Here is a 27,411-nt window from a genome sequence, read left to right as displayed (position 1 = left end):
TCTCTTTTATGTAGACCTTAGTGGTCCCTAATACTGTATCTGAAGTCTCTTTTATGTAGACCTTAGTGGTCCCCTAATCTGGGTGACATGGAAGCGACAGCTGCATTAACGTGTTGCTGTCTTCGGTGGCCGCTGTGTTGAATGTAAACACTAATCTGCTTGGTCGCTGCTCTATCGTGTCACACCCGCCAATAATCTTTTGTTTTTGTTTTCAAGATATATTCTACACACTGTGTTACTTATGTTTCTGTGACGCCCAAAACACATTCTTTCAACTTTCCACTTCCAAGCCATACTTGACCTGATTTAAGTGTGTGTGTGTGTGTGTGTGTGTGTGTGTGTGTGTGTATGTGTGCGTGTGTGAGCGATCAAAGGGTTTTCCTCCTGTTCTCCCTAAACAGCTTATTTTTCTTGAGTCGTCTCAGTGGATGTCCATCTGGAGGACGTCGGCCTCCAGATGGACATCCACTAGGATGTCCATGCTAGGACCTCTAACACACGCACAGTAGCTGCATTAGGCTTGTGTGTGTGTGTGTGTGTGTGTGTGTGTGTGTGTGTGTGTGTGTGTGTGTGTGTGTGTGCGTGCATGTTAAAAAGGGGGGAGGCTATCCGGTTCTTCCACTAAAATCCCAAACAAGCAGCATTAATCCAGCCGCTCCACTCACCGTGAACCTGGTTGATCTCAGAGTTCTGCGACAGGATCTCGTCGGCCAGTTTTTGTGCCGTCGGCAGCACCTCGGTGTGATGCACGGTGATCAAGTACTGAACAAACTTCTGCAGCTGATCTCTGTTCATTTGGAATAGAGTCTCTGAGATGGGCAGACGCAGCTTGACCTGCTCGGGCTTCCGTACTCGGTACAGCGAGAGCGCCACGACGTGGGCACAGTAGAAGATGTCCTTGTTGCCGCAGCCGCACGTCACCGCGGTGATTTTGCACCGGTCGAAGCTGACGCTCACGTTGCAGAGCAGCTCGGGCTCGGAGGATGTGGCAGGTTCCCTCACTGTGCCGCTGAGGTGAAACCCTGCAGAGAAACAGACAACGGATTTACAGTTAATCATCTGCATGTGATGAGTAAGGACGCTGTGTTGTTTACGTATGAGTCATACAAAATAAGACAGAAAGCTTACTTTAAACCTAAAGAGACTAATGTTTTTAAAAGACCAGGGGCCGATGGAACAAGCTGTGAACCCAACACTGGCATGTCACTCTAATTCGATATGGCTCTTTTTTTTGTCTTGTTTTGCCACCTGGCCAAAATCAGCTCTCTTGGAGCTACGCTTTGGTCTCTACCAAGCTGCTAAACTCCTGTGTTCACCAGATAGGTGCTAACTGTGTCCATCTGTCTTTCTGTGCTGGACAGTGGGTGGTACGTTTTTAGAGTGAAGAGAGTGAATCAAAACCAAAACAATGAATTAAAAGTTGCTCTGGTTTCACAACATCTGGCCAAAGGACTACAGTTGGAAATCAGCCGGCTGGCTAACACTGGAACATTTACAGAAATGTTGATTAATGTGTGTTGTCATTATAAATAAATTAATGAAATGAAATAAAAGGCTCCGTGGAGCTAAAAAGAACTGCATATTTGGCTGATAATACGAGTGACGCCTTTTACAAACAATAAACATGTGATCCATTAATATTATGTGGAAGTGCTGCTTTAAATGCCCCAAAATAAAAAGGGCACTTACACATATAAACTACGCTCTGCCTGCCATCAACGCAGAGACTCCCTATCAGTGTGGTTCAGCCTAACTTTGATCCTGTCAGGAAAGCGCTGACAGGGTGACAAAAAAGTGAAAAGGAGAGAAGGAGAGAGAGAGATTTGAGTGAAAGGACAAGGAGGCAAGTGTAAATTTCTTCAAAATATTCTCATTTCCTTTTCATTTCCGTTCCACAACGCCTACATATACATACATACAGTAACCCTCTCACAAGCTGAAACCTATAGGTCTCATTGTGTGTTTGGGGGGATGTAAACATAGACCGAGTCCCAGATGTCAAAGTGGATTTGACCTTGCGCTTCAGGAACTCAGATTTCTTGAAGCTCAGGTATCAGGAAAATAAACCCTGATGCTTTCTGATTGGAAGAGGAGGATTATTTTCCATCTTTACAAAAACCCAAGACCAACACACTGGAAAACACAGTAGCTGCACGTGGGAGCTACACTCGATTTAAATGCTGTGGGACAAACCGGATGAGACCCGACAGACGGACATGAGACGATTAAGCACCCAAACTATACACTTCATGAGCAAAATAATTCTGTAATGACAAGAAGTAGACAATGTGATTGTGTGAAAGTGTGACTGGGTTAGTGTCTTGCCAGTGATACCAGCTGGTGTCAGAACCACGGTCAGAGCCAAACAGTAAGAGTTTATCATCTGTGTGCGTACATCTACTGAATGTCTGTACTGTTATAGTTTCACTGTAAGGGAAGGGTTATGGACGTTATGTAAGTCTGAAAAACAACTCGATATGTAAGATAAGATAAGACTTTATCAAGAAGCACTGCAGAACAAATTAGTGTCATTGTAAATGATCAAGAGTAGTCGGGCAACTGAGGATTATTTCCATAATCGGTTCATCTTTCATTAATTTTTCATGATTAATCGATTAGTTGTTTGGTCTACAAAATGTCTCAAAATTGGGGGAAATGTTGATCGGTGTTTCCCGAAGCGATTGTCTTGTTTTGTCCACAACTCAAAAGATATTCAGTTCTACTGTTACTGAGGAGTGAAGAAACTAGAACATATTCACATTTAAGAACACATAGTTGGCAATTAATTGATTATAGGATGTCTAAATGATTAGTCTTTGCAGCTTTAGTTGATTATCAGTAAGGTGCGAAAGTCCAATTTGTACAACGCCCAAAATATAAACTGGGTCGGTAAGTGTCATGCAAATAAAAACCGGTCTACGGTGAGATGCAAATCCAAAACAAACACACGCCAAAAAGTAAACAGTTGAAGGTCGGGCTCATAAAGAATAAAAAAAAAGAAAAGAAAATGCACAAAAGACTAGCAGTGTTGTTCACCCTGGAACATTAGCTATGAGGTTTGATTTCCACTTTGCTCAAATGTTCACACACACACACACACACACACACACACACACACACACACACACACACACACACACACACACACACACACACACACACACACACACACACACACACACACACACACACACACACACACACACACACACACACACACACACACACACACACACACACCGGATGGAAGATGATGAAACAGAGTAGGTGTGTGTCTGCAGAGGTCGGGTGATGCAGAGCTGAGCAAAAACAAAAAGAGACAAGACAATAATCTGAGAGTGAAACTTGTATAGAAATACAGGAAAGAAAAAAAACCAAAGTGTCAGTTCTTACAGGTGCTGAGCAGATCACAGCCCGACAGATAAAGGCTTTTAAGGCCGATACCGATACAAATATTTGGTTATTTAAAAATCCGATATATCGGCCGATAGATATTTGGAAAAAAATCCAGAAACACTTACAAAAACAAACAGATTTCCCTAACATTAGTTATTTGTAGTATAATGTATAGTGTGTATTTATTCATGAGTTCTCACTAAAATAATATGATAATAATTTGTTTCATTGTCACAACACAACAGAGGAACATATAAGTTCTGATAATTAAAATGTATAAAAATACAAACTTAAGATATGAAACTTAAATTCCTTTGAACAAAAACACAGTGAGAGTTGTAGAGCATCCTCTGGTGGACAGACTATGCAACGTCAACACTCATACCATGGCTGACCGTCCGTTTTTATTTTACTTTTTAAATATGATTCTGATGAATGAATGTCTATATTAAATCGGCCATTATAAATGCCGATAGCGATATAAATGCCAAATATCGGCCCGCAGAAATACATCGGTCGGGCTCTAGAGCAGATACACAAACACACTGAATCACACTTCACACAAAATCCACATCCTGTCTTTTTAACACACAGAAAAAAGCATGGTGCTTTCCGTCGGCCCGGCCCCAGTCAAGCCTGGCCCACAGCTGAACTACTGACGTCACAGAAAGAGAGAGAGAGTGACTCGAGGAGGAGGGCCGCTGCGCTGCTGGAAAAATTGGTATGCCCTCAGCTGAGTGTGTGTGACTGTGTGTAAGTGTGTGTTTGTGTGTGTGCATGCAGGAGTGTAAGCTTGGCGGCGGGCCAAAGCCCTGAGCTCAGCATTCTGTAATGCACTTCCTCTCTCTGTGTCTGTGCTTCACAGCTTGCATAATACAGCTCTGTGCACCGCATAGCAACCAAACTTAACTCCTGCACTTCCAACGGCAGAACACTAGTGAGTCTGCAAAGTTCACCGAGTTATATGGAGAAACTTTTTAAAAGACTTTTTTAATACCACACAGAATGCACGTTTATTCCCATTTATCAATCATACTGTTCAACGTAGAGCAGCAAAGGTTATTGGATTAATCAATTAGTTGTCAACTGTTAAATTAAATTGGCAAGTATTTCGATCATAGATTTAAATCGGTTTGAGTCATTTTTTAAGAGAAAAAACAAACAAATGTTCTCTGATTGTAGTTCCTAAATTGTGAATATGTTACTTTCTTCCCTCCTCTGTGACAGCAAACTGAATTTCTTTCAGACAAAACAAGACATTATGAAGACACCATCTTGGGCTTTGGGAAACACTGGTCCACATTTACCTAATTTTCTGACATTTTATAGAGCTCAATGGTGTTTTAAGCCCTCCAACGTCTTCTTCCAACATCTGCAACAGTTGACTTCAAGGTACCTAACCCCAACCCTGACCCTAACTCTAACTCTTACCATCCAGGGCACTGCGTTCTACCCTAACCCTAACCCCAACCCTGACTCTAACTCTTACCATCCAGGGCACTGCGTTCTACCCTAACCCCAACCCTAACCCTAACCCTAACCCAAGGTACCTAACCCCAACCCTGACTCTAACTCTAACTCTTACCATCCAGGGCACTGCGTTCTACCCTAACCCCAACCCTAACCCTAACCCAAGGTACCTAACCCCAACCCTGACCCTAACTCTTACCATCCAGGGCACTGCGTTCTACCCTAACCCCAACCTTAACCCTAACACTAACCATTGCCTAATCCTTTTGCCTTCAGGCAGCACTGCCTGGAAATAGACGTTGGGGGCTTAAAACACCGATAAACCTTTATTGACCAAACAACTGACCGATTAATCTGGAAACTAAGCCACGGTTATATAATGAAAATAATCGTTAGGTGCAGCCCTAGACCAACGTATGACACAGTATGATGGAAAACCACATTTATTTACTAGGTAAGCAGCCGGGCCAGATGGTTTGTTACCCTGAACCATCTTAGAAGCAGTTGTTGCAAACTGTTTGGAAAGGAGCAGGTGATTGGATGAACCATCTGTCAATCACGTCCGCCATATTTGGACGCTGACTGGTTTGGTCACAAACGCTTTTATGTTGAAAAGCCTGACAAGATGGATTTTCGTGTGATATGTGATCCGGGGATTCTCGTGAGAATCCAGCTGACGTGCAAGGTAAGTACGTCCCAGTAGTTCATAACGATAATCCCTGATAAAATAATTAGTAGGGATGTACGATTCAGACAATTTCACGATTTGATTCCTATTTTTTTAGGCTAACAATTCAATTCAAAACCAATTTTATTGTATTTATTGAAGCCAATCTCACGTCTATCCTCTAAATATGAAGCTGGAAATTTGGTGAAGAAACTACTTTCTATGCTCTTTTTTTTTTTTTTTGACTTTTCAAGACCTGCAGATTACTCTGAATACACTCGCCTGGAAACAAAGGTTTAACACTTCACTCCCAATTAAGCCCGAGGTAGTCGACTTAAGCCGTCTCTATAGGATTAAGTAAGGAGGGGAAAAACAAGTGTGAAAGAGCAGTATCTCAGCTCCCTACAGAGCTCAGCCTGAGGAGACCTTCAGACGGGCTGTGTGCAACATCGCCCACTAAAGCTGTGGCTGCAGGGGGTCCTTCTCAGCTATGTGGCCAAAGCCTTCATTTAACTCTCAGCACACCAGAGCCAGACCCTACCCCGCCAACCCCCCCTCACCCCCCTGCCTCCTTCACACACCAGTCAGCCATTCAGGCAGCTCAGCCCCCAAAGCTGGCCAGTCAGGCGTGAGGGCCCGTTCAGACCAGAAAAAGCAATCCGGTGATTTTCTGCAGGGTGGTGGGCGGGGGGGTGTCACTGAAACGGACCATTTTGTGTGACGTCCTGTTGTGTACCCCCCCCCCCAAATGTAGTACAAGGAGACTTCATATTTGACTATTATTGTTTGTTTATAGATGTCAACATGTCTGACCAGGAAACGGTCAGCTGTAGTTCTTGTAGCAGCGATGGGGGCAGTGATATTTCTGGTTTACTCTATGGTCCCAAAACGGACTCACAAGTCTTATAAGACCCCCCCCCCTACCAAAACACATGCACTAGCCCAATTCAAGATGAATGGGAAGACCTGCGTTTCTGCCTGACGACGGCCCGACTGTGAACCTTTAGTGAGAGGCTCTCAGCCCAGGTGTGGTTTGTGTGTGTACTTCTGGTGACAATGGGGAACCTAATCTGTCATCCGTGGAGATGCAGAGGCGCCTCTGGGGCTGCAGGAAGGAGAAGTAAACAACCAATCACTAGTCACGGTGAGCTGATTACCATCTGTACTTAAAACAACCGGTTCCACATCAGCATACACCTTTAACAGTTTATGGTGATGCGGCTGCTGTGCTAGTGCTAACTGATTTCGGTAATGCTTACAGAGGAAATATTAAAGGGTAATTTCATTTATTTTTTTCAACATGGACCCTATTTTCCCATGCACTGGTGTCTAAGTGAACAAAAATCTTCCATTTAAGGTCCATTATTGAGCAAGAATGCTGCAACCGATCAGCCCCTAACCAGATATTTTGCTGTTATAGGCACTGACGGGCTCAGATTATTATTGAGAGTGTTTGACAACATTATGATAAGGATCCCTACAGAGACAGACGTGTTTGTTAAAGAGTAAAATCCTTTTTGTTTAACATGAAACGGCTCCAAAAGGGAAATTAATGTAAAAAAAGGATTGAAAAAACAAAACAAAATTACCTTTTAAAAAGAGAATCAGGCTGAAATGGTGGTCTGCCCATTGATTGGATCATGCCAGCGCCATTGGAACTGATACCAAATATGTAAAAAAGAAAAGAGGAAAGCCAACTGACTGACTATTTGCTAACTGTTAGCAGCCAAAGCTAGGCTCAGCAGAGCATGTCAAGCTTTGGTCAACTGGGTTCATAGCCAGCAGCTAACAAGGAAATGGAAAAGGGGGGGGGGGGGGGGGGGGGGGTTTAAGTGTGTGTGGGTCAATCTGGGTCCCTCTTAGGCGATTGCCAAAAACTCCTCACAGTATGAGCATACTGTACATACATATCAATGCCCTCCTGATACCTTAGTGTGTGTGTGTGTGTGTGTGTGTGTGTGTGTGTGTGTGTGTGTGTGTGTCCATAAATACGCTTGGCACTAATCATTTTAGACAGGAATTTAGCCAGTCATCTGCTCCTTCACTGCGATCCAATCTGCTGCTTCTGAAACAGATCTGTAGAAATAACAAACTGCACTGAAATACAACATGGAGGAAGGAGTCCTCCTCGGCCGAGCGGACTGAAATTCCTCAGCTCGGTCAGACAAACGAGAGGCACCCTTCACAACACGTGAGACATTGCAAACGCTCTCGTCACACAGACAAGAAGATGACTCCTCAACAAACCGATGTCTTCAAACGTCCATTTCACCGGCGCGTCTGGCCTCCAGCGAGCTCGGGGAGAAAACTAGAAACTCTTTGAAAAGCGCCACCGCACTCAAAGAAGGAGTGGATGTGTCTTTGAGAGCAGAGAGGAAGAAAGACGGACCTTTTAACAGCGCAACCACCTCTCAGTGGCTTTTATCAGAGCAGATAGTGGTGGCAGCGCATGACTCAATCACTGAAACAACCACCAAAGCACTCAGAGACGTTTCCCTCGTCTAGGACTGGATCATAAATGTATTTATTTATTAATCGATTCATCTGCTGATTATTTTCCTGATTATTTTATGCATTTTTGGGTCCGTAAAATGTCTAAAAAAAAGGGAGAAACGCTTGGTATAATTTCCCACAACTCAACTTAATGTCTTCAACTTAAGGCTGGGCCGGAAATCTAAATTTACGATATATTTGAGCACATACCTCGATATCAAAATACAATTCAGCATAGAGCCGGGCAATATATAAATATATCAATATCGTGATATAAGACTAGATATCGTCTTAGATTTTGGATATTGTAATGTCATAATATGGCTAAGTCTAGTCTTTTCCTGGTTATAAAGGCTGCATTACAGTAAATTGATGTCATTTTTTGAACTTACCAGACTGGTGTAACTGTTCTATAATTTGCCTTTACTCACTTGGTCATTATATCCACATTATTGATGATTATTTATCAAAAATCTCATTCTGTTAATATTTTGTGAAAGCACCAATAGTCAACATTACAAAATTGTTATTAATATCAAGGTTTTTGGTCAAAACTTGCCCGGTTTATCAGTATTACAATAGCCAACATCTAAGACGATATCTAGTCTCATATCACAATATGGATACAATACTGATATATTTCCGAGCCCTGTTTCAAATGAGGGCTGCAACAAACCATTATCTTAATTGTGAGTTAATCTGTCGATTATTTTCTCAATTAATCAATTAGTTGTTAGGTCTATAAAATAAAAAAGTAAAAATATGTTTCCCTAAGTCCAAGATGATGTCTTCAAATGTCTTGTTTTGTCCACAACTCAAAAGATATTCAGGTTACTGCCACAGAGGAGAGAAGAAACCAGAAAATATTCACGTTTAAGAAGCTGGAATCAGACAAAATGACTCGAATCAATAAAAAATAAAAAACAGGTTTCAAGATGTAGTGGACTAGAAGAAACAAATGGAAAAAGTCAAAAGTACCTCAAATTTTTCCTTAAGTTCAGTACTCGAGTAAAAGTATTAATAACTCTGAAAACAACCACCAGTTGACATTCAGCTCCCTGGTGGAGGCGGCTCCTCCGTGGAGGATCACGCAAACACGCAATCGCTCCAGCATATTTACAGCGACGAGTCTTTGCTAAGATAAATAACGGCCATCAGAGGCTTCACAACAAGATCTAAAAACAGGACGGGAGACGAGATTTTTCCCTCCCTGTTTTTTCCTCCCTTTTAATAGCATTTGTTTGAGTGCTGTCTGTTCCCAACGTGCTCGGTGAAAGTCATTTGTTTAGCCTCGGAGGACCTTCAGCGGGCCGGCCAGTGCCTCTCCTCTCCAAATGCATTTGTTCCCACTCCAGAGACCCGCTCGGCCTCCACAGAGATCCTCACGGCGCTGCTGCTGCTAATGAGCACAGGAATCCCATGAAGACGCAAATACAATCTAATAAAAAGCTTTTAGTCTTTGCTTACATGTTGATCTGATCAACGGTCATTACATTGCGAGCGCGTGAACATCCTCTGAATCACGTACTTTGAAGAGAGAAGTTTGACATTTCTTGCAGAGTTTGATGAGAGTATTAATACCAATGTCTTGTTTTTATATTAAATATGAAAGCCAGTTAGCTTAGCTTAGCATGAAGGCTGGAAACGAATCAACCAGTACCTCTAAAGCTGACTAATTAACATGTTATACCTTGCTTGTTTGAAACCCCCCACCCCCCCAAAAAAAATGTTTATTTATGTTTTTTTGAGGGATTATGTGCCGGATTATTCCTTGGCCGGGTGTGGTGACTTCCTGTTTTATATTTACTGTACAGACATAGGAGTTGTCTTAATGGTCTAATCTAACTCTTGGCAATAAGGCAACATTTTCCTATAATGCTCCTTTAAATAGCTACAATCGATTAATTGAAGTTTATATATTGTGTTGAGTGCCTTTGAGATCTCTGGTAGCATCTACAGGAGCTGAATGAAAAAAAATAAAGAAGATGAAAGTATTCTCAATCCTCTAAATTATTTACATCACGTCTTTGATCGCATCAAAAAAGATTCTGACAAAAATAACTAGGAAGAGCTCGATGTGGGAACAGGCAGCACATGAGTGGGGCAGGCCAACGAAAGGCCGATGGGAGAGGCCCAATCTGTGAACTCTGTGGGAACAAATGCACTGGGAGACGTGGGGTCTCTGAGTGGAGCCAACTCAAAGCAACCTGAACGTTGGTGGTGCAACTCCAGCTGTTTCTGCATTCAGTTTTTCCTTTAATGCCCCCGTTTCCCTCCTCTGGATCAGCGCTCGCTATCTGCTGAGATAAAAGCCTCCCCTCTGCATAGCAACTAAAGCTGTGACATAAAAAGGTGTGTAAAAAGTGCAATGTTTACTTTAAAAATGGTGTAGAAATATAAAGCAGCATCCAATTTAAATACTAAAGTAAGGTTAAACAAATACACAAATAAAGTGGTGTTAAAACCACAGTTTACTCTACCTGCTCAGTAGCAAAGAGCAGACAGACACAGCTAGACAGTAGCTGGTGAACACAGCGGAGCATTTAGCTGCTAAAGAGACATATTTCCTTCAGGAGTTGGTACAGTCCAAAAAAGGAGCCAAAAAGACAACAAATATTAGACTTACATTCATCAGGTGGACGTAAACACAACTCCAAAATGAATGAGCATATTAAAATGTAACTGCTCGATGTATAAAACTTTAGACATGTCAATGTTGTGTTCACAACTTGTTTCCTGTATCTTTCTATCTTGTAACGCCATTACATGTGAAGGAGGTGTCAAGCTATAAATGTTAGCGTAGCCTACAGCGCAGAGACTAAATAGTAACCGAGGTTTGACCTTTGGCCAACTGACAGCAGTTGCTTCCTTAAGAGCACAGAATGCACCAGAGTGTGTGCGTGTGTGTGTGTGTGTGTGTGTGTGTGTGTTCTCATTTAACTACATTCATGGGGTCCAAAAACTAGGAATACAGTATACTTGTGGGGTCCAGACAGCTTTGTGGGACCAAATTGCTGCCACAACTTTAAAGGGCTGTTTAAGGGTTAAGACTTGGTTTTAGGATTAGGGTTAGAATTAGGTTAAATCTAGGGTGAGGGTTGAGGTTAGGCATTTAGTTGTGATGGTTAAGGTTAGGGTAAGGGGCTAGCGAGGGAATGCATTATGTCAATGGGGGGTCCCCACAAAGATAGTAAGACGCATTGTGTATGTGTGGTGGTGGTGGTGACAGGATGGATAGAAACTGCGAGGTAACATGACAATATGTGTCTGTGTGTGTGTGTTTGTGTGTGTGGTTAATATGGCAGTGTGTGCAGTTGAAGCAGCACGTAGGGAGGATGGCAGACGGTTAAACATTGAATTCATATCAGACCATCGTCACACCTAGTCACGAAAACTAAAGATATCTAAATGTTTTCCTATTTCTTCACGTCATGCAAAAGCCCCACGCGACGCCTGTAGCATAAAAACAAGACTTCCCAGGTGTTACTGGGTCAACCCTTTCCAGTAAGTTGGTGCATGACATAGCTCCATATTATCACACTAAATTTGCATGCATACATTTATAAAAAGTGAGACCAGAGAGGTCATAAAGTCAGAAGAAGAAGGGTTCACTTCCTTCATGTTGTTGCGTTGTATTAAATTAGAGCTCAGGCCAAACCAAAAGTTGTTATCACGTAGAGAAACATTTGATATTTTGTGCAGGACAAATCAGAAGCAGTATTAACTAAATACTTCAACTTGCTTTCTTTTACAGGCCTTTGAGACAAAGTTGGCCAACTTAACTCGACATTTCAATGTTTTCTCCTCTGCACACCGGCATATTTCAGACCTTTTTCGAGCAATTTCATGGAACATTAACTCTCCTAAATCACAATAATTTGGAAAGTACAAAAAGAAAATGGGACTCATTTTCCACTTCACTCAAATCACACAGCTCACAAAACAGATGATCGGCCAACCTCCGTGTCCAGGGAAAGAAACCCATCTCTCAGCTGTGTAGTGGCAGCGCATCCTCACATTTGAGGAGCGTGAATCATCAAATCTTTGGCATGTCGTGTTTAAAATTGTATTTCACCGATGGATTATGAAATAAAGCTCAATACTTTTCTTTAAAAATCAATTAAATTGCTACAGCTCTAACCATGATCCACTAACTGTGAAGAAGTCCACACTTGCAGGATTTCTTTAAAGGACTTGCTGCTATGACAACAACTCCAGGTAGGTTTAAAGCAGCTTAGAAGAAGGAGTCATTTGAGAAATCAAATGAAGCATGTGTGTGCATGTGTGTGTGCATGTGTGTGCATGTGTGTGTTGAACAACTAGCTCAACCACATAGCCTGGGCTTGTCTTTGTCCGCAGCCCGGTGAGAGAAACGGTTTAACTGTCAACGTAATGTCTGTAAGAGGAAAGAATACTTTCCTACGTCGTCACGGAGGAGGAGGAGGGGCCCCTCGCTGTCAAAACAGGAAGCAGGCCGCGCCGTATCATGGCAGGGCATCAAACCAGAATCACACACCCTCAACCCCCTTTTCTATTTGGGCGAAACTGACGATATAAGTTGCTCAACATTTCAAGAAAAGGGAAGAGTTACTGGCCAGCGAGATAAACGGTCATCGCTGCTAATCAATCTGCACTCTTTCTCTGTGTCATCTGCCACGCGTTATCTGGTCTCTTCCTGTCCGAGCACCTACAACCGAGCAGCTCTTTTTACCTCACCGCATCTCATTTACCAGCTGGAGCTGCCTTCCTGTTCAGCTGCCGTGTGATTCGTCATGTCACCTCGCAGTTTCTATCCATCCTCCGTCTCTCTCTCACACACACACACACACACACACACAGTTATGATTATACCAGCTGACTGCTCACACTTACAGATATTAATCTTGCTTCCTCACTCTGCTGATGAATGCAAATGATACCTGTCAGTGGATGGAGAATTAAAAAAAAAAGTAGATTAAACAAAACTGTGGGGTACTTTGCTTGAGTACACCTTTATTTATGCTACCATATACTTCTACTACACTAGACTTTAGAGGCTAATATTGTACTTTTTAATCAGCCACATGTATTATTTTACAGATTTAATTACAAGCTACTTTGGATTAGAGCTAAAATATAGTCAAGTGATAAAAAAAAAAATCACTTAATTATTTATTTTTTTAAACAAAAATCCCAACAAATGGGATATTTCCAGGTTCAGTGTTCTTTTGTCTTACATTATAGTAAGTTAAATAGTTTTGGTTGGTCGGACAATAACGTTAAATGACGTCAGCTTGTTCAGCTCGATTCATGTTGTTTTTGTACGTTTTATGGATTAAAACTAATAAGGCTAATCAAGAAAATATATCTAAAGATTAATAATAATAATAGTGACATTTCGTGAAGGTTGTAAACCTACTGTCCGATGCCCAACAAGGTAAAACTCTCAAATATTTCCCAAAAACAGCAATGATCACAAAAAAAGTCCCCAAAAGATTCTTGTATCAGTACTTTTTCTCTCCCATTAATCTTCCCCCAACCCTTCAGATTCATCTTATTGGCCTTTGGGGTTGGGAACTTCTGGCCTAAAGTGTCTTACTGTATACAAAGCAGTAGAAGAAGCTCCAGCTGGAGCAGCTACAACTGTTACATGCTGCTCTTACATTGACGATTAATATCTAATAAAGTCAGAATCAGACTCAGATACTGTTTCAGCCAAAGTACTTTTACTTTTGATGTGCTTTAAGTACGGTATGCTGCTGATAATGCTTTTACATTAGTAGGACTTTGAATGCAGCGTTTTCTTCTCCCCTCATTTTAAGACCGCATGCAGCTGCACACACTCGTCTGATCGTCCTCCTTCACCCACCACCGCCCTTCCCTGCTGGGAGCTGCATTAAAGCCCAGAGTCGATACGATTTTCAAGTCCATCCCGTTTCCATCACATGGACCGACATTACTCGTCTTTCACAGATGAAAACAATGACTCAACTTGTAGATGCATGCCAGGCATACCCCACAAACACACCGGATGAGTTTGCCAGGGCTTGTGGGAGCTTGTGTGTCTGTGAGCGTGCGAGCGTGCATGTGAGTTTTGAAGAGTGACTGTTTTTGTTTTTTAAAGCAACAGATTATTAAAGTAATTTCCACACGGGTTGCAACAGCGATTATCTTCATTATCGAATCCTCTGCCAATTATTTTCTCCATTAAAAGGAGCACTCCGTTGATTTTACACATGCAGGCTAGTTTGTTCTTGGAGAAAACTACTCTATTACATAAAGTCTCCTGTGGATCTGGAGGAGGGGACGTCTGAGTTAATAACTCCTGAAGATGTCGTCATTTGTCACGTTTGAGATCGGGATGGTCCGATACCATGTGCTGCTTCCCAATACCAATTTTGATACCTGAACTTGAGTATCGGCCGATAGGAGTACTGATCCAAAACCAGTGTTTCATATATTTTATTATGTTTGAACAACTATGTTAACCACAGAACTTTCTTTTATCCACTTTGACAGTCAGATATAAAAGGAAAAGAAATCAAATTAACTACTGCAACGTAAATTTTCATTGTGTTGCTTTATTATGTGGTATCAGATCGGTGCATAAACTCCAGTACTTCCCGATACCAGCGCTTTAGGCCGTATCAAAGGCGATGTTGATCCTGATATCGGAACATCTCTAGTTGGAGACTTCAAATATTTGCAAGAAAACCCTTGTTATCAACCGTGGCACTGAGTTTGAAAGACGAGGGCATTTATAAAGGCACAGAGGTTTATTAGAGTTGCAAAGTAAACACATTTATTATTATCATTAGTATCATAAGTAGTAGTAGTAGTAGTAGTGGTTCAATAATGTTCTTCCAATATATATTGTCATGTGACTTACAATCAAAGCTTTTCTACAGCTTGGATCGAGATTTTGAAGAAAAAATGTAAAAGCACAAGACATCAAAACATCAAAAGATCACAGGAGAAGTTAACTACTTCTTTTTTGTAAGAAGCATCCAATCACAGAAGACTTAAAGAGGGACTAAAGAGAAGCTAAAGCCTTTTGGGTTTTTGTATATTTTGTAATATGCAGCTTAAAGGACTTTGGATTTTGGGAGTCATATGGCCACCAAAATATCAGAAAATGAGATAAAATCCATCACAATATCTTAAAGCCCAGGGTGAAATTGTTTCAATAATGTAAAATTGTTGCAAATATATTCAGTTTATTATCACATAAGACAAGAACAAGATAAAGCCTTTTTTTCACCATCAGTTTGGAGGGTCAGAAAAATGTATAATGGCAAAAGGGAGGGTCAAGTCTTTTTTGCCTAAAGACCAAAACTAGATAATGATACACTTTGGGATTTTTGCTTGAAAAGTGACGTAAACACATAAATTATCAAAGCAGTTCGAACACGATCGAACGGTTTCAACATGCACATTTAAACCTGGTTTTACCTGTCTAGCTTTCAAAACGCTGCACCTGTCGAAGACTGGCAATGCCCAAAAAGCAGCCACGCGTATGTGAGTCAGGGAGCTGTGATGAAGGATTGGGGAAAGGCCCGCCTCCAACAGTTGGACCAGGAGAACGAGATCACTTGCTCTTTATTACAGATACAGACTTGGGAGCAAAAAGGTGTAGCGTGCAAGGAGGCAGGATAATAAACTGAAACCAGACAGGAGATCCCCAAGTGAAGCCGAAGCAGATTGCAGGAAGTAGGTGGTTTTGGGTCCCGTGACGACCGTGTCGGTTAGCAGTCAATAGGTTAACATTATGTGACACAGTCTGGGTACATTTGTCTAAGCAAACACGAGGAGGATTTCTCTCCCCGGGCCTGACAAGCACAGACGGATAGATCCTGGGAACAGATGGCAGGAGCGTTAACTGGCAGGGCCGGTTCACATGCAGGAGGGGGGCATGCGTGGTTCAAGCCAAACTTCAGTTTGAATTCTCCGGTTTTTTTGTGTGAGGCAATATATCAACTATACAAACAATTTTACATCATTCGTATGAGAATTACACGGTTTGAATCGATTCATGGAATCAATCAAGTGTTATGTACCACGAACAAAGACATCTGTCCCTTTACACCCTTAAACATTTGGGAGAACCCATGGTGCTATTTTATGTTTTTCACAGAGCTTTAAAAGGGATATTCAACTCATTGTTTTTATGCCTGGCCCACAATTTTACCGTTCTGGTTCACTCTCAAAGCCTCAATTTTCACAGGAAAAAACAAGGATAAAATGCTGCTGTACACTACCCGCTCAGCAATAAACAGCACACACAGAGACATACAGAGACTAGATGGTGAACATAGTGGAGCATTTAGCAGCTGAAGAGTCAGAGATTTCTATCAGGAGCCGGTGGAGACCAAAAACAGAGCTATAAAAAGAGAAATATTGGACAATCATGTCCAATATCAAACAACTACAACTTAAAAAGGGGGATCATGTGTGTATATATTAATAATCACCACTGTAAAACTGATCAAATTAGCCAATAACAAAAAAAAAATTCTGCATGTTTAAATGTCTTGTTTTTGGTAATCCCAAACAAAACACAGACTTTAACTGCTTCAACGTTTCTGCAGTCTGAGGAGAAGAAGAGAAGAGGAGGACCATCAGTCTTCATTACACATGCTCCGGCTGTGAGCTTTAACGCAACGGCCTTTGATGGATGACACCTTTAAGTTCCCATTAAAAAGGTAAGCATTTCTCATAAGCAGCTACTGATTCACGCTCAAAGACCAAAGCTTCTCATTCAGTCTGCACCAGTGCTGTTTTTATTACCTCTCTTTGTGAGTGTACGAGACTCAAAAAGATCAAGAAGAGGCAGTTAGGCGCTGGATGACCTCGAGAAAATCGTGAGCAATGCCAATATATTTGAAATGCTCGAAACACTTTGCCTGTTATTAACTACAGGGCTCTGTTTTCAGAGCTGCAGAGGTCCGAAGGGCGCTTCTCTTCGGAGACCATCCCGTGAGGCCCGGCGTTCCCGTGAGGCGAGCACAGCTGCAGGCTTTGACTTGCTGAGACAGAGTGGGGTTAACCGAAACTCCCCGAAGAAAAGAGACTACGCCACTGTTTTCTTTGAGAGGTAAAGGTGCATCTAGGGCTGAAACTATTGATAAATTAGTCCTTCCAAGACGAATAATTAGCATCATTTTATATACGGTTTCAAGCCTTTTTTTGTCTTTTTTAAAAGAAATCATATGAGATAGTAAACCTTAATAGGGTCGCAACTAACTTTGCCTTTGATCTGTAATTTGTCTTTGAAAGTAGTGAAAAATTCTAGTTTATCTCAGCTCAGGATCATGTGTTTAAATTGCTTGATTTATTCAACCAACCTAAAGATATTCTATTTACCATCATATATAACGGAAGAAAATTAACTGTCATGTTTAATTAATTTGAGGCACTTGAGTCAGTCAATGTTTACCATTTTTGCAACAAAAAAAAGACAAACTATTAACTGATTTTTAAAAATAGATGCTGATTGATTTTCTGTTCCATATTATTGAATATTTTGGATTTGGGGATTTAAGGGACTTTTTTGAGTTGGACAAAACCAGATATCTGTAGACGTCACTTTGGGCTTTGGGCCACTATTTTCTGACATTTAATAAGAATAAAACTAATCTTTGGCAGATTCATTAAAACATGACGAAAGGTAAGTTGCATCCCGAGTTGTTTACATTAGCAGCCAAATTATTTAGTGTTCCAGAAGAAGTGAGACGAGAACAAAACGAGATCTATCAAGCAGACGGAGGTAAACTAGTTCCTCCCCTCCTCCATCCGACTCGCTGCTCCGCCGCCTCTCCTCTCCCTCGAGTTGAAGGTTAATGATGAAGGAATACGGCAGAGGAATACAGATCAGGGAGACCTGGCTGGATGTGGAACGGGTGCTAAACCAGTCTCAAGCAGCTGTTGCGAGAGATTAGGAGCAAGATAGACCTTCAGACCAACCTGATGGGATAAGGTTTGCTATTCAGTATTTCACCCAAAATCCCAAAACAACAATAAATTGATCCTACTCACAGATACTAGCCTGATATCTTCTTCCTCTGTGCCATTTTGTTCCAATATTATTATATGTATGTATAGTTTTCCTAGTATTTCATTTGTATTTATATTTTGTGCTTTGTGACTGATTTTGCTGCTGTAACACCGTAATTTCCCATTTTTCTTGGGATCAATAAACATCTATCTATCTATCTATCTATCTATCTATCTATCTATCTATTAAGATCCATTGTTGTATCCCAAACATATCAATGAAACACACTGTTGCAATTGCTGAAAATCCTCCCGCAAAAAATGCACTATTTCCTCCTGTTTGCTTGATAAAAACTACACTAAACATCTGAATTGAGATATTATTATCCTTTAAAAAAAAGGTTCAAAATACATATCTGCGAGATGTTTTTTTTCTTTTAAAGAGTCACATCTTCAGAAGTCAGACTCGTTTTGATGGATAGAAAAAAGCCTTGTTGGTTTTGGTCTTTTCATGGTATTATTTGACAAAAAGAAAAATATAGAATAACGCCAGCTTTATTTTTTTAAAGTCTTACTCCCCACTGAAAAAGGGTTTACAAACAGGATGAGTCCATAATTAAGCTTCTACTACCCGTGTGGAGGCAGAAATAAAAACTAAAAAAAAGTAGTTAGATTCCTCGTGGTGTTTGACACTGACCTGGAAAATACCGGGGCAGAACACCAGAACTTCAACCAGCAGCCACAGAATAACGAAGGCCGACTCGGTAACGCAGGACATTAACATCTACCGCCTCGGTCCGTAATTTTATACAAGTATGCTCAGTGTATTGTAAAACCATTTCTCAAAAGTGTCAGGTTTTGCTTTCGTTGCAAACTACGTGCCTGATGTAGCTCCAATAAAAATTGATCTTGCAGAGCAGAAGCCTGCTATGCATACCCCATTAATGCAGATCAACAACTTACAAGGTTGAGTGTGTGTGTGTGTGTGTGTGTGTGTCTCCCTCAACATACTTACAAAGCGTTGCATCATTCAATAGGTGTGCGCCGATTCATTGATTCTTCATAAAATTGCAGATGAGAGAGCAAGCCGGCAGTAATCAGTACGTACACAAAAAGGCCTGAGGCCTCATGTATGCATTAGTGTGTGTGTGTGTGTGTGTGTGTGTGTGTGTGTGTGTGTGTGTGTGTGTGTGTGTGAGAGAGATAACACAAATTGTGCTTTGATGTGCTTATCTCAACTTTAATTCAGCAGAGTGTGCTGAGTTAAGCAGTCAAGTGTACAGATATGAACTACATGAAATTATCAGGGATTTAGCTCAAGCGGCAATAATCAATATTTTTTATAAAACCATGGGGTGGGGGGGGGGTCTGTCAGACACAGACACACTGTAGTTAGACGCAGTTAGCAACTAGCTGGCAAACACTGTGGAGCATTTAGCAGCTAAAGAGCTTCACGTTTTCAGATGCTTAGGAGTTGCTTTAGGTGTCCGGTATGTTAACGTACACAATAGCACACAGAACAACTACCATGGCGTTGAGACGTAGCTGCACCATTGACAAGCCTCTCCTGGCAGCACGTTGTCCAAGCACCCATCTGTGGACCCGTTTCTCCAGCTCTGGCCATCTTGCTTTCAGCCTTTTCAGCTTATCACTTTTCAGACCCTCACAGGTTTCTGACTCACTCCAAACTTTCTCTCTGCTGCTCGATTACCGTTTTTGGCTGCATCTTTTACTACCTGCAGTTTGAGATCTGCAGAAAATGATTTTCTATTTGTGTTCAGTCTTTTCTCAATTGTCTTTAGGAGCAGCATATAGCCTAGAGCTTTCCTTTTGGGGCAGACCTGGCAACGTTTTGGCTAGAGTTGCAAGGATGAATTGATTAGTTGTTAACTATTAAGGGGCCATCCACAGGGAAGTGCTTTTTTGGACGTCAACGTATGTTTTGCATCGCAATCCTGTAAACGCACTTTTTTAAAAACATGGTCCTAGGGTGAAAAAAAATCAAAAACGGCGCCCTTGTGTCTTCGTTAGCAGAGCCGGCAAAGCCGCATACTTGCGTATCGATGTTGTTGTTAAGACTAGTTACGACTGGACTCTGTCGCTTTCCCCTGATGACACAAGTGCAACACAGAGACCCGGTGATATTTCACTGTGTGGTGACAGTTTGCCGAGCTGCCAGCAGCACCAAACCCAACATCTGAGCACAGAAACAGACACTTGGTAGACTAAGAATCCACATACGGCAGTGATAACCGACTATCAGTCCACATCACTCCCTCGGTCTGCTAAGCAACAGGACTGTGACAGACTTGAGCACAGAGTCTCAAATTCTGCACTTCGGTGTATAAAATGTCAGTAATGTTGATGTATACTCTGTTATAACCATTTCAGGGGCAGCTGAGTTTTAATTGGTAGGGTTGTGCAAACAATCACACACACTCCCTCAGTCACACACACAAATCTCTATCAGACAGAAAATGCATGCTCTTACTAGATACCACCCAACCACCAGATACCTTCGCTACTGAAGAAAACTTAAAACCATGCAGGTTCTGGAGTTCTAATGAGTGTTTTCTTTAGGATTTCTAAGCAGATTTATGGACGTGTATTTGAGATGGACATCGGAGATATGTCGCAGTTATGACTCAAAGAACAAGACCCATTTTAGATGCAAATTTTGACAACTCATGCAGCATCTTTTGCCCGTCGTCGCTCCCTTACAGTTTGAAAAGCTCTCTTTTAGATCAATAAATTAGGACAGATGAACCAAACCTCATTCTCCGTTTCCAGAGAAACACTTCAGAGCAATAAGCTAGATGACATTTTGTAACCCAAAATAATTACAGGCTGGGATTTCTCAAATATGAATACATGATGGTTTTCTTTGTCTTCCAAAGAGCAGACTGAATATCTTGGGGTTGTGGACTGTTGGTTAACAACAACAACAAAAAACAGGCAAATATGTCCAATTCCTGAGCTTTTTTTGACCCAACAAGCAATTAATCAATCGATAATTAAAATAACCGTTAGTTTCATCTTAGGTCCTTTAATTCCCGGCTGAGCGGGTAAAAAAGAAGATGAAAGAGGGATAGATTAACATTATCCCATCAAATACAAACACTGCATACCAATAGCATTGATGTTTTAATGACCTTTGACCTGATGCTGCAGAAGGAAGCACATGACCATGAGATCAGACGCAGAGAAAGGGGCCTCTAAAGGTATGAACTTGACCTCCTGTAGAGTGCAAGCACCTTAAATGTGACCTAATAACTGGGTAACACAGATAACAAACATATTACGGCACGTGTTTTCCCACCGTAGATAGAAACCAACCTCACCCAGGTAAATGTACTAGTATACGTTAGTTTACGTCCTTGATTTTTTCCCCCGTCCTCCAGTTTAAAGTTGTTTTGACAAAGCGGGTGCAGGTAAGCATTGTCAGTGGACACACAAACACTGCAGCCTATACTTTAACATGTAGCTGAAGCCTATACTTCAACTCAAACATATACCTCAGCATGCACCGGTGTGTGTCTGAGCAAAGACCACGTCATGTTTCATGAGGAAACCTTCAATGTCCAAGATGGAGCTGCGAAGATTAATCGAGTAGTTGTCAACTATTTTAACAAATCAATAAAAAATCGGTTTGAGTCATTTCTTATGAGAAAAGAAGATGAGTTCCAGGGTGAACAACACTGCTCGTATTTTATGCACTGTTTTTTTTTTTTTATTCTTTATGAGCCTGACCTTCAACTGTTTACTTTTTGGCGTGTGTTTGTTTTGGATTTGCATCTCACCGTAGACCGGTTTTTATTTGCATGACACTTACCGACTGTTTGTATGTCGTGCATTGTATATATTTGACTTTTGCTCTACTGATAATAAACTACAGCGGTAAAGATGAATCGATTAGTTGTCATCTAATAAATTAATCGTCAACTATTTTGATAATCGATTAATTGGTTTGAGTCATTTTTGGAGGAAAAGAAGTTCACATTTCTCTGATTGCAGTTGTTAAAAGGTCCCTTGACATGGTGCTCTTTGGATGCTTTTATATAGACCTTAGTGGTCCCTAATACTGTATCTGAAGTCTCTTTTATATAGACCTTAGTGGTCCCCTAATACTGGATCTGAAGTCTCTTTATATAGACCTTAGTGGTCCCTAATACTGTATCGGAAGTCTCTTTCCCAAAATTCAGCCTGGGTGCAGAATTCCAGCCACTAGAGCCAGTCCCACAATGAGCTTTACTTAAGACGTGCCATTGTGCCAATTGTGTTGAACCTTTTTAGTGACACAATCAAAAGGAACATGGTTGGATTTAAAATAGTGTTCATGAAATAGAAGCTAATCCTCTTATATTGACCACATCACTGGAATCTTGTCTTGATGAGAAAATCCAGGAAGTCTTCTTATGAAAAGCAAATGGGATGACAATGTTTCTTGATCCACTAGTCAAGATCCAGATTAAAATATCTCAAGAACCGCATCATAGATTGCCATTACATTCAGATTTCCCCCAGCTAATGAATCCAAATGACTCAGCTCTAGTATCAGCGTTATGTCCAATACTTTACTTAGGGACCAACACACAATATTACATATTATATTACAAAATATTAAACCTGCTTAACAATAGCATGTTAGAAAGCTTTTAGCGTCGCTGTTGACTCTTTAGTCTTGATTCCTTTAAGGTAGATAAAGTACGAGGACACCTTTGCTCACTTCCTCTATTATTAATAGTAGCCTTTGGTAAAGAATTAAATAGATCTCTATCTATCTAGCTAGCTGTTGTTGCTACCCACTTTTTAATCTCACTACATGACAAATCTTATTTTATTTTGCATGTAGCCCAGACAGATGTTTCATCCTTTACTTTGTCATTTATTGGATTCATAAACTCTCGTAGAATTTTAGCCAAATTAGTGATTGAATTAGTTTGTCTGTGTACCTGAACTGCTTTTTGAACAACTGTGTTTCCTATCAGAACTGACACCTGTTATGAATTACACACATGGAGTGATAATTCCCATCTCTTCTTGCCTTAGGCCCAATAAACAGCTGGGTTCGAGAGAGCTTTTAAAGTTAAAATAGTGGGTTTATTTGGGGAAAAGTCCTGTTATGTTTGTGGAGGCTGAAGCTGTATCATGGCTGGACATTTCCTTATCCCTCAGGCACAGTTGTTTTCCATTTTTGTTTGATTTCTTTCTGTAATGAATCCAGAAACGTATACAACCCGTTGTAGAGCACCGCTGTTTCTGCACACAGGAAATATTTGGGCTTTCTGACCCCGAGTGCAAACCGATTTAGACAGAAGGCTTTCATGTTCTCAGCTGCTTCTCTGCATGAAACTCAACTGCGAAATGACTTCACACCACCAGAGCAGCTTCTCTTCCTCTGCGAGTTTAAAAAGAGATAATGGAGGATGTGTAAGTGCTCTCAATAAGAAGCTGCCTGAGCTTTGTTAAGTGAAGAGCCAGTTTGTTTTAGACCAAGGTGTGGTAGTGATTGAAATTAAATCTTAAAAACAGCCGATTTCCACTCTCATTTCATGCATTCATCAGTAAAACGTCTTTACATGTTATGCCCAAAAGCCATGACTTTTCCTTTTCTTACTTTCAATTAGAGACTCAATGTTTAAGGTAATTAAATCGGTGATGGCAAGCATAGCAGCAATTAATGACCGGGTATGAATAAATTATTGTACTGTACTGCAGCAATAGCTGAAACTGTAATTGCATTTTGTCTGTTTTGTTTGTTGAATTATAAGTTGGTGCATGTTAACAAGCGGAAACAATCACAGAATTATTATTTAATAATCGATAAATCTGAGGATTATCTTCTCCATTAACTGTTTGTTTTATAAAAACATAAGAAAAACGGTCACTGAGCCCAATGTCAGGTATAAAAATTGCAATTTTTTTGTCTGACCAACAGTCAAAAAAACAAAAAAAAACAATTTTCTATAACAAAAGATAAGGAAAAGCTGGAAAGTCTTACATTTGAGAAGCTAGAACAATCAGATTATTGGCATTTTGCTTCAAAAACAATTAACTGTTTGTCAAAACAGTCAACTTATTTATTTCAGCTCTAGATATATATTACCACTGTTTGGTATTAAATTGCCTTCAGCCTAGAGTGGATTTGGAGAAGCAGCACACTTCAGTTATTTCTTTGGTGCTGGTAGTCCACCTCGCAGCTCAATAAAATCACCACCAGCAATGATATTGGCTCCAACCGGGGAATAGAGTAGCCCTCAAGTCTAAACTTGAGAAGCTGCGGTATTTGCTCTCGTAAGAAAAAAAAATGGCTACCATTATCTTTGTGCTGAGGGTTTGTTGTGGGGGTACGAGGGGTCCACGGCAAATGTGTGCCAATTCATTTCCTCAAGGTCTGCTGCGAGAAAACCTCCCTCCTGTGGTACAGCCCACACGTGAGGAGATCACATCCTTTATTTATCACTTCTTGGCTCTATTTTTCCAGCAAATTCCAGGCCGGGGTGCAATCAGCCAAGAAAGAAACCCTCCCTGTGTGTGTGTGTGTGTGTGTGTGTGAGAGAGAGTGCTCTTTGTAAGCATGCCGATCAAGCCCCCCTCACTCACTGGAATAACAACCCAGATTTGGTTTCTTCTCTAGAGAAACATTTCCCAATATTTGGGAATATATAGGCCTCTTATTTTGGCAGGACAGAAGCTGGTGTGTGTGTGTGTGTGTGTGTGTGTGTGTGTATTCCCTGCTGCGCTTCACAAAGCCCACATGCATTTAAAAGTGGGGGGGAAGAGGGACGTGTCATGCAGCAACTGAAGTGTTCAGATTGCATTACAATACAAATTAACCATGCAGAGTAATGGGATTACAGTCCTCGACGCTCTCAGGGACGGTGTCCCGACTCTGGTGGACTCCCAGGTGACAGACACAATCAAAGACCCCAGGCTGACCACGTAATCATATCAGGCTGAAAACTGAAAACTAGCCCTTCAACTCAACATCATGCATGCCGCAGCCAAAGCTCTCTCTCTCTCTCTCTCTCTCTGCGGTCGATTACAGATACACACAAAGACACAACCCCGAACCAATTGGCTGCTAACTGGTGTGAATCATGGCCCATTTAAAAAGAAGCGTTGTGCTCAATACGCTTCCTCCTTTCCAAATCTCTTCTACTTAACAAGGGAGTGAAAAGACGCTTTTGTTTGCCTTCCTTTTGGAGGCGACAGGAAGCTTGAAAGACACAAATGAACATGAAAATAGGAACAAAGTGCCAAACTCACAACAAGAATGCAGGGCATTTGATATGTGTGCTGGGTGATTAAAATCTCAAAGAGGGCCTAAGCACATTAAAATAGTTTATCATTAAAAATACAACCAAATGACATTACACGTAATGGTACAAAGTCACTGATTTGTGTTGTTGGAGGAGTGAAGTTGGCTTGCACATGCAGCTGTCAGTTCAGCACAGGTGTCTGTTCCTGTCTCACACACGGGGGAAGAAACCTCCTTTCAGCGGGGTTTAAACAAGCTGACATACGCTGACTGGTACTCATTTTTGCCACTTGGAAAGAGAGCACATCTACTTATGTAATGGCTAATCTGCTAAAACATTCCAGCAATAACATGCCAGAGAGACATTCGTACAGGACAACGTGAGACTGAATATTGACTGCTGTCCAACTCAGTACTTCCCATGTATCCGCTGCACAGTGTATCTGCTGATCAGAGAAATATGCAAGCTGACAAAGACACAACATGTATACACAAGCATCTGAACTGTGCCACACACACACACACACACACACACACACACACAGAGAACAACTCATTCAAATGTAATGTGTGTCAGTTGACACCCAACCCAGCCCTGAGCACTTCCTTTATTACTCAATACTTTTATGTAATCATTTAAGAATGATTCAAAAAAAAAAAAAGAAGGTCAGGCTGTTTCTGAACAGCAAAACTTACCTAAAATAGTGATCTTAACTTAAAAAAAGAGCTTTAATACTTTTAAAATTCCATCACTTCAATTAAATCCATATTTATTTCTGAAATTAAGGATACACAAAGCACTTTTATGTGATTTCTGATTCTAAAGTAGCTGGTCAGTCTCATGACTTGACCCCACAGCTTTAAAAAAAATTAAAAAAGAAATCGTACTTTTTTGTCTCACATTGACATGGTTGAATCTCACATTTGCCTAATTTATTAACGCGTCTGAAAAGCAGCAGCAGATTTATCCTTTATTCTGTGGAAGTTTCTCAATGAAGTTTGGTGGCGTTTAAATGTGAAATTGTGGGGATTCCTCTTTTGTGAAAGCCACAGCTTGATTTGCAACGCAATTAGGAGGATTTTGAGGCTTTGTACCCTACATTTCACATTCAAACAGCCCTCGAGCAAAACAGGATTTAAATGCCCCTGTCACACATTCCCATTCATGCACACAGCAGATTTAAAGCCCCATTGTGGGCTCTCGCCTGACCGCTTCACCCTTTGTTGTCAAACCCGGTCACTTTATCTATCTATATTACTTGATATCCACACGTTAAAACATTGAAATGGGTCTTGGTGTTGTTTTCTTGGTGATTAATTGTCAGCTAGGGTTATATTTTTACTTATAAAATGATATATGCACCACTCACCGACTTGCAGTACGTTGTCCACGCAGCCGCTCTCCAGCAGAGCGATGCCCCGTCGGAAAGGCAGCCGCGTTTCGTCGCTGCTCTCCCCGCTACTTCCGACCTCCTCCCCGCCGGTGTTGAACGACGAGTACATGCAGATTTCCCGTTCGCTCCTGGGGAAAGACCAGTAAACGATCCGTCTCTGAACGGGTTCCGGGATCCGCTCGAAACGCTCCTCTACCCTTTGAAACGGCCACTTCTCCGCGACTTTCCTCGCCGCGATGTCCAGGAGAGTCTCCGGGTTCTGGGTTTTGCTCGATTCGCCCTGGGTGGCACCGGAGCCGCCACACTGCGCCCCCGCGGCCCGCTGGCCTTGGCGACATGCTGCACCGTACCCCGGTCTACAGCAGAGCCGCTTGGCTGGGGGCTGCTGCACGCGCTCCGCCATGATAGCTCCGCTTTAACGGCGACGGAGGAAGTCAACGCACCATATGAACGGTATGGGGAAGGGAAGAGGTTACCCACGGCTTGGTTGTTGGCCGTGTATGGCCAAATCATCCTTTTATGGAAACATGGGGGCAGGGCTTCTCCGAGCTTGTCAAACCCCTTTGTTGACAAATTAAGAGAAGGCGGGGTCTGTCCGGTTAGCTCCGTGCTAAAAAAAAAAAAAAAAAAAGGACCGGATGGTGTAATTCCCGCACGGCCGTAAACTAATCCTTTGTGAGGTTTGAGACCAGAAAAGCGTTAAAACTGAGTTAATAAACGAGCTTATCTGTTTGCAGGCTTTGGGTTGAAAGCGGTGG

The 27,411-nt window shown here is 41.5% G+C and overlaps 1 protein-coding gene and 1 long non-coding RNA gene across 2 annotated transcripts in view; one reads left to right on the top strand and one right to left on the bottom strand.

Annotated features, from left to right (window-relative positions):
• Positions 1–27,056, bottom strand: part of zswim6 (zinc finger, SWIM-type containing 6) — a 42,456-nt gene extending 15,400 nt beyond the window's left edge. Inside the window, exons 1-2 of the mRNA XM_034896076.1 lie at positions 26,630–27,056; positions 666–1,022 (exon numbers count right to left, since the gene is read on the bottom strand). Of these exons, the coding sequence (XP_034751967.1) occupies positions 666–1,022; positions 26,630–27,056 (784 nt within the window). The remainder of the gene's footprint in view (positions 1–665; positions 1,023–26,629) is intronic.
• On the top strand, positions 6,162–16,155 carry LOC117959219. The gene is made up of 3 exons (XR_004659898.1): positions 6,162–6,265; positions 13,412–13,414; positions 16,142–16,155. It is a non-coding gene; the product is annotated as an uncharacterized LOC117959219 (long non-coding RNA).
• Positions 27,057–27,411: the final 355 nt, after the last annotated feature.

This window comes from Etheostoma cragini, chromosome 16, assembly GCF_013103735.1.
Source record: "Etheostoma cragini isolate CJK2018 chromosome 16, CSU_Ecrag_1.0, whole genome shotgun sequence".
In the NCBI taxonomy this organism is placed as follows: domain Eukaryota; kingdom Metazoa; phylum Chordata; class Actinopteri; order Perciformes; family Percidae; genus Etheostoma; species Etheostoma cragini.
This window is presented reverse-complemented; position numbering and strand designations above follow the sequence as displayed.